The 14,823-nt window shown below is 46.0% G+C and overlaps 1 protein-coding gene across 5 annotated transcripts in view; it reads right to left on the reverse strand.

Annotated features, from left to right (window-relative positions):
- Positions 1–1,099: 1,099 nt before the first annotated feature.
- lrba (LPS-responsive vesicle trafficking, beach and anchor containing) overlaps positions 1,100–14,823 on the reverse strand; it is a 186,454-nt gene continuing 172,730 nt past the window's right edge. For all 5 annotated transcript variants that reach the window (XM_030351779.1, XM_030351781.1, XM_030351778.1 and 2 more), the window contains 5 exons: positions 13,275–13,442; positions 7,109–7,210; positions 6,585–6,781; positions 3,510–3,661; positions 1,100–2,935 (listed from right to left, as the gene is read on the reverse strand). In XM_030351779.1, coding sequence (XP_030207639.1) covers positions 2,845–2,935; positions 3,510–3,661; positions 6,585–6,781; positions 7,109–7,210; positions 13,275–13,442 — 710 coding nt within the window. In that variant the 3' untranslated portion in view covers positions 1,100–2,844. The remainder of the gene's footprint in view (positions 2,936–3,509; positions 3,662–6,584; positions 6,782–7,108; positions 7,211–13,274; positions 13,443–14,823) is intronic.

A 14,823-nucleotide genomic window follows, 5' to 3' on the forward strand; every position in this document is an offset into this window, starting at 1 on the left:
TAGCTATTCCTCAGCTTTAGCACAATCTCCACGACCCCCCCCTCCCCCACACACACTGAGGTGAAGGAAAGGTTTGTGTGGCTTGTTAGTTTATTTATTAAAGGGGTCATGTAAAAATGGTCATGTGAATGAAATATGACAATATTTTCTTGAGGGGTCGTCTTTGATAATGTCCGGAATACGAATTGAGATGAATGTGAATTATTTTCTTTATTATTATTTATTTACTGAACAAGGTTGCCCATTGTTGTTTTGTGACTAATTATTCCTTGCATATTCCTTGCAATTATTTTTTGTTGATGTGGTGTCCTCTTGCTTGTGAGCGAAATCCTACGACAAGTATTTCAGCACATCAAATATATATTTATTTCTGGCCTGGCTGCTTGTAAAAACAGCTGGATTAGTTTAGAGAGGCTAGTAGAAACGTAGATTCCTCATTCAATGTTTGCATTTACCTTGGTCAAACCTAGCTTTGTTGCCTTTTGGAGTTTTGTTAGTTAGTATTACTTCTCAATAAATAAAGTATATACTTGTAGCTAGTAGTTATACATGCAACCAGCTGAACAGGAAGGATTGTGTGTTAGAGGAGTAGTTCTTGAGCAGAAATGGTCCGTTGTACCGAAGCCATCTGTGGACATCCAACAGACTTGAGACCTAAGTTTAAGCTATGGTCATGTTGCGTCCTACTGTCATCGTAAACTCCATACACAACACTACGAATGAAATATATTGGGGTCTTAAGCCATTACAAGGCAGATGCCCTAAACTGCATCCCACAATAAGGCTGTTACACTGCTCCTCTCATATAATTTCGGCAGTTACAAATTCAAAATGTTCAACGATGTACATGGATCCAGGAAGGAAAGACACTACATAAAATATGTTTTTGTGTAAGTTTCAAAGAACAACTTGTACATTGCTTTGCTACTGCGACGAAAAGGGACTTAAGACTTTGAGCAACAGTTTAGTTTATATAGGTAGAATGGTAGAATGAGTTGGAACAAATAAATGCATTTTGATTAAGAAAAAATAAATAAAAATGCTTCAAAAAACGTACTGTGTGACCATTATGTTAACGCAGAAAAAAATGTGGCCCGCATTGAAGTTATAAAATAACATTTTATTGTCATAGCTCTGCAAACACCAAACACACTCCAGATTGAGCCATACATAACGAGATTATATTCTTTTTGGGATTTAATTGAATACTTGAAACCACACCAAGCTCAGTTAAAACCATAATGGAATGTTTGGTCGAAGCCAAGGCAAGACATTTCACAGAATCCAGACGACGCGAGCTACGACTCATCCTCGCACGTTATGCTTTTCCTTTAAACGTCACACATCATAGTCTGAAGAAGAACCAAAAGAGAGAGTGACAAAACACAAAACAAAAATAAATGGAGCTCGACAGAAATGCTGTCTTTCAGTCCACAATCATCTCCGGTTGGACGAGAAGGTTGTTGCCCCAGAAACAAAGACAACAATCCGAGGTACTAAGAAATCTAGAGTCTACCTGATAACTAATAGACACATGACTAATAGAACGGCGATAATCAAGTCCAACACTCAAAACTAGAACTTCCATTGTGGATATGTGATCAGAAAAGAGAGCTAAACCCTTTGCTTTTGTACTCTGAAACATTAAAAAAAGCAAAAACAAAAAAAATCGAACGCAAAAATTATCCATGACATAAATTGCGACGGGAAGACGAACCACGCCTCCCATCCGCAGAAATCTGAAATGCTTGCGCCGGCCAGCGCAATTGAACGATACAGTTATTGATTAAGTTAATGATTGCGACGGGTAGGTAGTTGAGTGGGGAACCATGCAAAGGGTGAGGGTGAGGGGAGGTGGGGGGGGGGAGGCAGTCACTCGTGAAGCACAAGGGGACCAGAAACAAGAGGGTTACATTGAGACAGGTGTTAGGTATACGTGTTTAACCTTCATTTCACTGCGACGTCCTGTTACAAGGACTCCTCCGCCACTGTGTACTGTCTAACGTAGTGAACCCTGTGGGACGCCACAGTGGCATAGGGCATATTAAAAATACAACACCTTTTATTTATTTATATATATGTGTGTAGGTTTCATTTTTTATATAAGTCCCCACCGTCACACCGATTGAAAAAAACAAAAAAAAAAACATAATCGCTCACCCAACAGTAGATAAATATTTGGATCGTGAACACATCTTGCTAGCTTTGCACACATCATCATTTTCCTCCCAAAGAGATGAAAATAGACTCTTACAGCTAAAAATAGATTTTGCTTTTTTAACCGTACAGTATATAACCCCCCACCCTTTCATTTATACCATAAGAAAACATCTTCTAAATCATCTACAAAATATAGCAATGTCCTTTGTATTTTACCTTTTTTTCTTTTTCAAAAATAGTTTGCCTCTTCTCGATATAACGTTGACAGTATGTTTTCTTTAGATTACATTCAGGATATCAGGGTGTGGACGGCTGTGTGCTACTGAGACTCCAACACAGAGAGTCAGTATCGGGTCTGGTCTGGTCCGGCCTAGAATCAGGTCTAGTCTGGTATTTGGTCTATTCTGGTATCTGGTCTGGTATCTGGTCGAGTATCTGGTCTGGTCTAGTATCTGTTCTGGTCTAGTCTAGTATCTGGTCTGGTCTAGTATCTGATCTGGTCTGGTCTAGTATCTGATCTGGTCTAGTCTAGTATCTGATCTGGTCTATTATCTGGTCTGGTCTAGTCTAGTATCTGGTCTGGTCTAGACTAGTATCTGGTCTGGTCTAGTATCTGGTCTGGTCTAGTATCTGGTCTGTTCTAGTATCTGGTCTGGTCTGTTCTAGTATCTGGTCTGGTCTGATCTAGTATCTGGTCTGGTACTCGTGGTGCCATCTGTTGAAGTCGTTGTAGAACAGGACGATGCTGCCAGACGCCATGCCTGTTATGATGCACCTAGAACACCGCAGAGGAGAGAGAATCAACGCTTTAATCAACCAGTTCATATTCTACTGTCAGGAAAACCTAGTTTTCATATTTTCAGTTTCAGGTGATTTTGGGAATCAAAGCCAGTTCCTTTTGACTTGGAGGTCAAACCCAACGACTACAACAACTACTATTACAACTTCTGTTAATACTACAACTACTGCCACTACTACAACTACAACTTCTACTGTTAGTACTACAACTACTACAACTACTGATACTAGTACCGTTAATACTACAACTACTGCTACTAGTACTGTCGATACTACAACAACTACTTCTACTGTTGATACTCCAACTACTACTACTGTAAATACTACAACTACTATTTATATGGTTAATACAACAACTACTACTTCTATTGTTAATTATACAACTACTGCTAGTACTACTGGTAATAATACAACTACTACTTCTACTATTAATACTTCAACTACTGTTAATACAACTACTACCATTGTTAAATACTATAACTTCTACTACTGCCACAACAACAACCAGTACTGGCACTATTACTCCTACTCCTACTAGGAGGTGCGGGTACCTCTGGTCATTGGACAAGGCCATGGAGCGGATCCCGGCGTCGCAGCCCGGGTAGGTGAAGAGCTGCTTGAGGTCGTGGATCTGCCAGACGGACACCACCCCTCCGTCTCCCCCCGTCAGCAGGTACTGGCCGTCACGACTCATCTGCATCGCCTGGAGGGAGGGGGGAGAGGGAGAGAGGTGAGGGGACGACATAATGCAGATGGAGGGTCAGACAGCCCGGAAATACATGCAGGAAAACATTCAGGGAAAAAAAACAGGGAAAAAATACAGAAGAGGGAGATTTATAATGTTTTTATCTTTTAAAGTTATCTTTTAATCTAATCATTCGATTAATAGTTCAAAAACCAAGATTTTGAAGCTAAAAGATTCTTATGGACCCCCCCCCCCCCAAAAAAAGGTCAAAATAAAAAAGGATGAATGTATGAATAACTGGTTCGGTCGGCACAACTGAACGCCGCCACTGATGAGTCTCTGAAGGTCGAGGGGTCAAGGAAAAGGTGCCACGACGGGATCAAAGCTGTGCGCTCTCCTATAGAGTCCCCCTGTACCCCCCCAGCACACACCCAGCCATCAGGCCCCCCTGCAGCGGGACCAGTAAAGATTTACTCTCCTCCTCCTCTCGCCAACTGTAGCAGCTCTACGTGTCTCCAGGGCACTGATGGAAGAACACAAATCACACACCAACCCCCCCCCCCCCCCCCCCCCCCCCCTTACGCCCAGAGACTCCAAACTGTAACATTCTAGTGCAGCATAAATCAGAGGAGTAACCATGACTGGGAGGGGGGGGGGATTACAGTTGGTTTAGAGCTCCAACAGTTTGTGTTTTATAGATAGTTTTTCTAACAATGGAAGGTAGGCATTTTGGTTTGCTCCAAGGAGCAGTGAAGCCTAGAAAGAGTTGAAGGGCCTGACCATCGGCATCACCACATGTGCTTCTTTGGGGAGATTTAAAACTGCACCAAAAATAAAAAGGGATTAGATGGGAAATTGAAACAAGTCTCTTTTTTTATGAGCACTCGTCAAATGGTCAAATGGTAAATAATGCTTCTAGAGAAAGAGTGAGGGAGTTGGACAGGGAAAGAAGGAGAAAAAGGCTCCAGCCCGATTCAGCAAATTGTGCAGAGACTTTGACATATTTCCTGGACTTAGTTCTGCAGGACACTCTTACTGACAACAGTGAAGAATCCCAAATCAAGGTTATGGCTATGGATAACAGTGATCATGACTGTAAGCATAATGGCAATGACTACGATCTGAAGGATATTCTTTGGCCTAAACTCAAGTAAAAATCGAAAAAAATCCCTATAGAAAAAGAAAATGTGTCTAAGAATAGTGAAAGAAGGCAAGGTAAGCATATGTATCTGTGTGAACCAGCTCCACACAGTACCAAGAGTCCATGACCCTACCCTATAGCACAGCAGGGGTCTGGGGAGCCTACAGGCTGCATGGGCCAGGTAGGAGGCGGGAGGCCGGAGCTATTAAATCTCCTCTCTGTCACCATCCGCTCCAAGATGGCCGCCGGCTCCACGGGAGCCAAGAAGGAGGCTGAGGCTCGGATGACTTAAAAAATGACCCCGCCAAGAGCAAAAAAAAGAAACCACATCAGCTTTTAATACCCCCCCCGCCCCCCACCCCATCTCTTTCCTTTACATTTGGGAACTGGTGGGCGCACAACTGTGCCTGGGAAAGGTAAAAAACAAAAAAAAAGAAGGGGAAATTTATGGCGCTGTTAAGTCTCCCCGCCCCCCCCTCCATGTCATGGATGCAGACGGTGGGCCTGGTTACCCAGCCTGAGTTATATTAGCACTTAAAACACTCTAATCCATCCAGCATGCCTTCTCTGCCCTGATTCTGCTATTAGAGCTGGATGATGACTCCATCTCACAGGCCTGCCTCCCCCTCTCCAGCCCCCCTGCTACTTTGCTTTCTCTCCATCTCTTACACCCCCCCCCCACACACACACACTCTCTGCTACTCCTCCCTTTCTCGATCGACCTCTCTCTGTCCATCTCTTACACCCCCCCTCTCTCTCTCTCTCTCCCCCTCTCTCTCGTCCAGAGCAGCCACTCATTTATCCTGGAGTCCTACTGTGTAGGCTGCTCTGTACAGATTGATTCTGGGTCCTACACAGAAGTGCACTAAATAGCAGAGCTCCTCAAGGGCCCCGGCCGGGCCCCTGGGATGTGTATGTTGGTGTAGGAGTGTGTGTGTTTTTGTGTGTGTGTTGGTGTAGAGATGTATGTGTGTGTGTGTTTGGATGGTTGATATCAGGACTTCCCTAATGCAGTCGGACGTTAGGACAGCCCAGAGAGAGAGAGAGAGAGTGTGAGAGAGAGTGAGAGTGAGAGTGAGAGAGAGAGAGAGAGAGAGAGAGAGAGAGAGAGAGAGAGAGAGAGAGAGAGACAGAGAGAGAGAGAGAGAGAGAGGGAGAGGGAGAGAGAGAGAGAGAGAGAGAGAGACGAGAATAGCAGGAAAGGCCTTGCATTGTCTTGAAGTTTATAAAGTCAATATTATGTCTGAGGGGGAAGTTCAATGGGAGGTTAAAAGATGCCCACTTCCTTGTTTGCCTTAAAGAGTGTGCTTGCGTGTGTGCGTGTGCCTGTGTTTGATTGTTTAGCCGATATTTTGGCAGGGGGAGGCTCCTCAACAGGAAACAGATGTGTGACATTTCCCACGCTCGACCGGTAAAAAGGACGGCGAGAAACTGGATGCGTCGGACGCCATCCTGTGTCACCCAAGTAGGCAGGGAGGAAATGGGGGAATCTGGGGGGGGTTAGGAGGTCTGGAGGGTGGTGAGTCGCCCCGATGTCAAGGGGGGACGACTACCGCTCTGGAATGATCCCAGCAGACGTTCTGACCACTACGTCTCCCATCGAGGGAATCACACCCTCTTTTGTTGCAGAGAGAGCGGGAGAGAGAGATAGAGAGACATGCAGTCAGAGAGAAAGGGGGAGCGAGATCAATGGCAGAAGAATGACGGATGCAAAAAGACGGAGAGCGACAGAAAGAAGACACCGAGGGCCTGAACCACCAGACCTTTCCCAGGCCTCAGTGACCGGGGCCCGTGGCCTACCTTGATGCTGTCCTCCAGCTCGTGGTCCCCCAGCAGCTTGCCGTTGACGCTGAACAGGCAGAAGTGGCCCTTGTCGTAGTACACCATGCAGTGGCCCTCCGTGGACGCCTGGATGAGGCGGGGCCGCACACAGCCCTCTGGGCCCTCCAGGGTGCGCAGCAGGTCCCCGTTCATGGAGTGGATCAGACAAGGGCCCTCTGGAACACCAAACCACAATCAGTTCCCCGGTGATCGGCTGACACTGGTTAATACTGGTCATTCAGCAGTGCTTTTGTGGATGGCGACTCTACAGTGAATGGGGTTCATGTCGGTAAGGGTTAGGGGTTAGACATCATGCCCACGCGCCAGGCCTCGTGCACTGGGGATTTCGACCCCAGTGCATTGCACCCAAGTCTCTTGGATTAAAACAGATTGATTTAATGGATCCGCCTGGTCTTTGTGAAAGCTCAGGGGGGAACGTCATGGTGTCTGTGTAAGCGTTTGGAGGTACTAATAAAGGTTTGAGCGCAGCGCTCTCTCTTTACCCTTGCAGCCGCTGATGACCAGACCCAACTCCGCACACACGCTGGCGCACGTCACCTCGCAGTCGTGGCCCGTCAGGATGGCTCGGGACGACACAAACTCCGCTGTAGAAGAACACACACACACACACACACACACACACACACACACACACACACACACACACACACACACACACACACACACACACACACACACACACACACACACACACACACACACACACACACACACACACACACACACACACACAGTGTACAGGCGTTAAAAGCATGTGGGAGATGGCTGTTCCAACGCTTGGCCACTAGAGTGCAGCAAATTCAACGGCATAAAAATGCAAAGCCAATCTGCAAATGACCCGAGTATGGAAAGGATGCTGATTGAGCTGACGGTAAATAACTAGAGTTGAGTGAGTGCAGCCATGAAGACGGTGTACGTAAGGTAATGTTGATGTATTCTCTGCAGGACAAAGAGGATACAGAGGGTTGCATATCATGGGAACGTCCAGGCACAAGGGAAACATGGAGGTCACATGACCAGAGTTCCTTTAAACACACATCACACACGTCCATCTATCTGCGTACTGCCAAAAGTCTCGGCTTACTCCCTCAATCACGCGGCCCTCCGAGCATGTCACTCTCTCTCTGTAGCTTTCTCTTTCTCTCCATGTATCGCTCTCTCTCTCGCCCCCCTGACCACCTTCACTGGAACCAGATGTCCGGGGCCCAGGGAAGGAGCGAGAGAGAGAGGAAGAGGAAGAGGGAGAGGGAGAGGGAGAGAGAGAGAGAGAGAGAGAGAGAGAGAGAGAGAGAGAGAGAGAGAGGGAAAGGTGAAGAGGGAGAGAGAGGAGATATAGAGATAGATATGCAGAGAAAGAGTGAGAAAGAGAGATATGATCCAACTCACGAATTCTGATTCTGTTCTGTTTTTTTTTCAGCTGTCAGTGTTGGAGACCAAACAAAGTTAGCTATGTCAAACACAGAACACATACACAAAATATGTTTTGCTATGCTATAATATTGTATATGTTGAAGGAGTCATGTGATCGACAGGCTACTATTCACCTTTTATTTCAAATCTGGTTTAGTACTTTTTCACGATAGTTAACTCAGTATAGTTAACCAACAGTATAGTATAGTTTAGTTTGTCACAGCGCATATAGACCCAATGGAATTCATCAAAACAGCAGGCTTCGCTGCTGTTGTCTTTCCATCTAAACAGACCTTTCCGACACAGGCCTGGTTTCAAGTGGCAGTTTGCGTGCGTGCGTGTGTATGTATACAAGTACAAATACTTATGTTGTATTATAGTGGCTCCATTGTGATCTTCATTGGCTTCTGTATATGTGTGTGTGTGTGCATGCATGCATTCCTGTTTGCAAACAGTGTTTTCATGTGTGTGCGTGTGCACTCATGTACATGTGTGTGTTTGTGTGCGAATGTGTCCATGTGTGTGTGCACGCTATCATATGTGTGCGAGTGCTTGTACATGTGTGTGTGTGGATGTGTGTGTGTGTGCCAGTGCTTGTGTGGCGTGCCGAGTCAGCGGTCTGGCTTCGGGAGAGGCACCGTGTCTGGTGGAGAGGGCTGACCTCCATGTTGGTCTCTTGTGATCAAAGGTCACCTTCTTTCTCTGTTTCTTTACAAGGACGCCATGTCAAGTTCAGCAGTGGAGCCAGGGCCACGGCGTGGGACTCTATACGGGCAGCAGTATGTGCAGTACACCCCCCCCCCCCCCCCCCCCCCCCCCCCTCCGGTTCTTTGGGGAAGCTCCAGCGCAGAGCTTGGTTTCTGTACTGCTTGTTAAAGATGGCCCCCCCCTATCGCTCTCTCTCTCTCTCTCCCCAGTGCAGCACAGGTCACACCTTCATCACCCGACCAGCTTCAGCCTGGGAGTGACTTTAAAGAGAGAAAACCGGTTCATAAAAGCAACTGGATCTCATGAAGTGTGTGTGCGTGCGTGTGCGTGTGTGTATTTGAAAGCTACACTCCAGGGGTTCAAAATAGTTCAACACCAATTCTGGGACTAAATATTAGATAACAATATGTACATCAAATTTAAGAGAGTTGACATTGTTATCAGCTGTGATGCATTTAATGAGCAGAACTTTTACTTACGTTACTGCATATAAATGTAATATTAGAACATACATGGCAAGCCTGTTAAATTGTTGTGCCAATGCAGATAGATACTATACCAAGATACTAATGCTTTGCCAATTTCTGAAACATATAACTAATATGAGGTGCTAATTATTAATAAATAAGGATGACAAAAAGCAATATTGATCAGCTAGGCTACAAAGTTATAGAGTTATATTGGTTTATCGTTAAACCTTCGCTGGGCTAAGCGTTGCCTTTGGTTTGCACTTGGAAGGACATCTGATTACAATCGAATATCTATATATAACACAGGGCTATCGTCTGTGTGTGTGTGTGTGTGTGTGTGTGTGTGTGTGTGTGTGTGTGTGTGTGTGTGTGTGTGTGTGTGTGTGTGTGTGTGTGTGTGTGTGTCTTTGTGTGCCTTTGTGTGCCTTTGTGTGCGCGCGCGTGTGTTTGTGTGTGAATGTGAGAGTGAGTGAGTGTGTGTGTGTGAGAGACTGATGAGGGATGGGAGATAAAAAGAAGAGCGAAAAGAAGGCAGAAAGACGAAGGATGGACAGCAAGAAAGATGGTCAGAAAGGCCTCTTAGTAGCATAGTCTATTTTGTTTTAGTTTGTATTCTTAACAGCATGTGTATTTGATCCCCGTTATAAAACATTGGGCTACCTTCAGTAAAAACACAGCTTGGTTCAACGCAACCAAGATCACCCTCAAGATGTCTGTTGCATTTGGTGGAGCAGCACTATACGCTGGATAAAACAAATTCTCCTATGCACTTCAAACGGTGCCTCTGTACTCCTTTGCCTGATTCTGTCTTTACTTTGACCAGCAGATGGCAGTGTTGGCTGAGGTATTGATGGTGTGAGTTCAGAACAGTATTGTGGATGTAGTAATAGATGTGTGTGTGTGTGTGTGTGTGTGTGTGTGTGTGTGTGTGTGTGTGTGTGTGTGTGTGTGTGTGTGTGTGTGTGTGTGTGTGTGTGTGTGTGTGTGTGTGTGTGTGAGGCACTACCGTTTGTGTGAATACAGAAGACTACTGTGTTTTCATCTCAATACTGTACATATAAATAGAAAGTAGCACTGTTGGAATATGTACAGAAAAATACTGCAAGAATTAATAGCCAATAGTACTGCCTGTATAAAACGGAATAGTGACAAGTGCGTAAATGCAAGACAGTACTGTGTGTGTGATAGGGAATGTGTGTACATGCAGAACTGTACTGTGTGTGAAAATGTGTGTGTGTGTGCATATCAGGGAATCAAAGCAACAGTGTCAGGCTTATGAAGTGTGTGGGATATTCACAGAGCATTATGCATGAGAAGGAATGTGTTTCACTGCGTCTGTGTGTGTGTTATGTGCATGTGTGTGTGTTCACGTGTGTCTGCAAGGGTGGATTTAAAAGTGCTCTTCGTTGGAAGAGGAATAAAGAAAAGCAAGTTACATATGTGGATGCATGTGTGTGTGTGTGTGTGTGTGTGTGTGTGTGTGTGTTGTTATGGTGATGTGTGTGTGTGTGTGTGTGTGTGTGTGTTGTTATGTTGATGTGTGTGTGATGTTGATATGTTGATGTGTGTGTGTATGTGTGTGTGTGTGTTGTTGTTATGTTGATGTGTGTGTGTTGTTGTTATGTTGGTGTGTGTGTATGTGTGTGTTGTTGTGATGTTGATGCGTGTGTGTGTTGTGATATTGATGTGTGTGTGTGTGTGTGTGTGTTTTGTCGTCGGTGTCTGCTGTTGTGATGTTGGTGTGTGTGTGTGTGAGTGTGAGAGTGTGCGCCGTGTTTTCCTGTGCCGTGCAGCCTCATGTCTGGCACAGCATCTTGCGGTCTGGGGCAATGGAGCATCACATTGTAGCGGTGAGGGGCTGGCGCACAAACACACACACACACACACACACACACACACACACACACACACACACACACACACACACACACACACACACACACACACACACACACACACACACACACACACACACACACCCGCCTTTTTCCACATGTATGAAAAGACATGGGATAGTTTTTATGCGCGTGTACCACATTCCTGTACATGCATTCCCACTGGGACCGACCAGTGTGCTCAGAGTGTCCCACTGCTGTAGCCCTGCAGCTGGCTCAGAGTGCTTCTACAGTAGTATGATGTCATTGATTGATTTCACACGAAGAACAAACACACACGGAAAAAACACACCAAAGGATGTGAAAGCGATATGGAAATGAACGGTCCGTTGTTTGAAAGAAATGGAATTGCAACTGAATTATTGTTTTCCTTTCGTCGAGTAGCCAAAATGCTGGAATTTGTTCACAGAAAATATCACGTTTCAACAGAACCAAATCCACGTAAAAGGTGTCCAGTACACTAAAACCTCCTTATTTATAAAAAATATATCTAGAAACATAATCCCCAGGTCCTGCCTCCTGGGAAGTCTTCTACGCGGTACGAGGCAAACAATTATCGCCATTAACCCACCCTAGCGTAATAAAATCCCCAGCCAGCCCCCCCCACCGCCCCCCTCCCCGACAATGGGGGTGCAGGCAGACCCTAACAGCATGCAGACCTAAGCCACCCAAATTAGCACCAGGGAGGCTAATAGCTGCTCCCTGCTCTCGCTAGCCTTTGATCATGGCGAGCACCATATGTCACGGTGACGACACACACACATATTCCTAGACACACACACGCACACATATTTTTCTCTTTTATCGTGGACCGTCGTGACCCCAAAGGGTCAGCGGAGGCGCTGGACTCTCACGCTGCAGGCCAGCCACTCTAAGTGGTCCTCACTTTCACTCACTTACCTGGTCAACACGCACACATGCTCCCACACACACACAAACACACACACCATACATATACACGGGAAGCGCATTGACACGCATGCACAAAGAGATGTATAGACACACATGCACATACTCACACTAACTAGTACTGGTGAACGTTGCCCCTAAACCCACGCTATGAGGATGTACGTGTGTAACAGTGTGCATGTGTCCATGAAAGTGTGCGTGTGTGTGTGCATGTGTATTAGTTTGCATGACTCTATAAAAGTGTTTGAGAGTGTGGGCATTTGTGTGGTGCATGTGTGCATGTGTCTCAGTAAGTTTGTGGGTTTGAGTCTGTGTACGTGTGTTTTAGGCTTGTGTATGTGTATTGGCTTGTGTATGTGGGTGTAAGTGTGTATTAGTTAGTGTGTGTGTGTGTGTGTGTGTGTGTGTGCACGTGCGTGTGTGCATGTGTGCACGCTCTGAGAGATTAGCAAGCCGCCGTTCCTGGTGCAGCGGTGCTGCAAAATCCAATCTCTGGCTGCTGAGAGCCGGTCTAGTCACATGAAACTAGTTGTTACTTCTCTCAGGGAGGCCGTAAATCACAACGTCACAACTGTCTCCCTTAGGACCCACACACGCCAGAGTGTGTGTGTGTGTGTGTGTGTGTGTGTGTGTGTGTGTGTGTGTGTGTGTGTGTGTGTGTGTGTGTGTGTGTGTGTGTGTGTGTGTGTGTGTGTGTGTGTGTGTGTGGTTGTGAGCGAGAGTACGCGTGTATGAGAGACAAAAATAAATCGTGTGTGTGTCTTCTTGTCTAAGTGTGTGTGTGTGTGTGTGTGTGTGTGTGTGTGTGTGTGTGTGTGTGTGTGTGTGTGAGAGTGTGTGTCTATGTATTTCTCTGCGTCTGTCTGTATCTATGAACAGCATATCCATCTGTGCATGTGTGTGTGGTGATAGATTGAGAGTTTTTTATGTGCCATATGAAACAAGTCCAAGTACACGTTCATTGGAATACTTGGTCTTGCGTCTCTCTACAGTTCTTATCAGCTCCTAGTTTACTATTCAGTAGTTTCATTCAAATATAGGAACCCTAAAAAAACACCTATAAGAACAAATATAATACAGCCAAATTAGATTTTTTTTTTTTTTAAATGCGGGCAGTTGAAGGGGGGGGATTGGTGTGGGGGGCGAGGCACTGCATGTGTCTGTGTGTCCCTAATGTAACGTTTGTCCATCTGTGTGCTTCCATGTACAGTATCTGTGGATGTACACTGTATCTATGCGAGTGTGTGGGCTCTTACTGCCAGGGCTCTCTCCGATGCTGTTGTTCTTGCCGTTCCAGTACCAGAGGAGCAGGGTGGCGTCCCGGGAGCCAGACAGCACGTAGCAGTCCCCCCCGATGTAGGACTCTGAGCGGGCCAGGCAGGTCACCACGTCTCGGTGGCCAAACACTATCTGAGTCAGCTTCCCTGCAGGGAGGACGCACACGGACACACACGGACACACACACACACACACACACACATTAAAACATTTACACCAACAACGTGTAGGAAAATACAACTGTGGATAAACAAAGGTTTATTTTCGCCATTTCACTTTGATTTCCATGATTTTCCTTGTGTTGCATAAACAAACATATTCACTCGGTTAAACCTCTTTGCGTTTAATCTGATTCTTGTATTTATTTTTGCCGTCTGATCGACAAGCTACCCCACACTGTTAGAATCTTCCACTTCCCCGGATTCTCAGACCAGAACAAATATTTGTCTGACACGTGTGTGTGTGAGTGCAGTAATGCGTATGTCTGTGGGGCCTGCCCACGCGAATTAGGCAACGTGCGTGTCTGTGTGTATAGAAAAGACGGCTGATTACTGTCAGATTTTCCAGATCTTACTACGCCTCTCAGAGCGGTGACCTTGCCAATCAGACAGCCAATAGAAACGCAGCACGGGATAGGGATTTTTTCCGCGTGTCACAGATCACTGTCCGAGCCATGATTAAATTGTATCTCATCATCATCGTCCAAAAGGAAAAAAGAGCAGGGGAGTTGTCATGGAGATGGGCAATAGTGGATGGGGGGCGGGGGGGCGGTTATGAAGGGAGGAAGTGAGACATCAAAGGTGTGAAATGTTTGACATCTTGATAAACATCGAGGAGGACAGGTCATTATTTCAGTAATGGCTGCCCGCAGACACCATGTTGATTGTGAAAATTAGGATTTTTGGGTTCCACACGTGTCTGCCACACAATCCGCACTGAATGAGCAACGAAAAAACCACGCACACACGCACGCAGACATACAGACAGTGTCGAACTCAAGCAAAATCTCCTACACACACACGTGCAGCGTCACACACACGTGCAACGTCACACACACTCACTGCCACACACACACACAGAAACACAAAATAAAATAGAATTGGAGTTTTGTGCTCCCTGACTGAAGGCGGTGGTGGTTGGGGTGGTGGTGGTTGGGGGGGGTGTATTATGAGGGGCTTAGTGCACGTGTACCAATCAAGTGTAGTAATTGATTAAAGCTCCCTGTGCTTTAACCTGGGGGGCTTCAGAGACCCCAGTGGCAGCTGTTGAAGGTAGGCCATTAAACTGCTCATGTTCCAATCGTACAGCATGCTGGCTCTCACACAATAGAGCCATCTCTCTCTCTCCCTCTCTCTCTCTCTCCCCCTCTATTAGAGACCCCGGGTGCTGGGCCGGCCGGGGGAGATTGAACTGGCAGAGGACTGTATGGTTGGATGTGAAGGACCGTGAATGAGCAGGGGAGATGATGAGGACCAGGGTTGGTTTTTCAGACACAAAGCCAGAGAGAGAGTCTCATTTAGGACCCCT

Source organism: Gadus morhua, chromosome 3, assembly GCF_902167405.1.
Source record: "Gadus morhua chromosome 3, gadMor3.0, whole genome shotgun sequence".
In the NCBI taxonomy this organism is placed as follows: Eukaryota; Metazoa; Chordata; class Actinopteri; order Gadiformes; family Gadidae; genus Gadus; species Gadus morhua.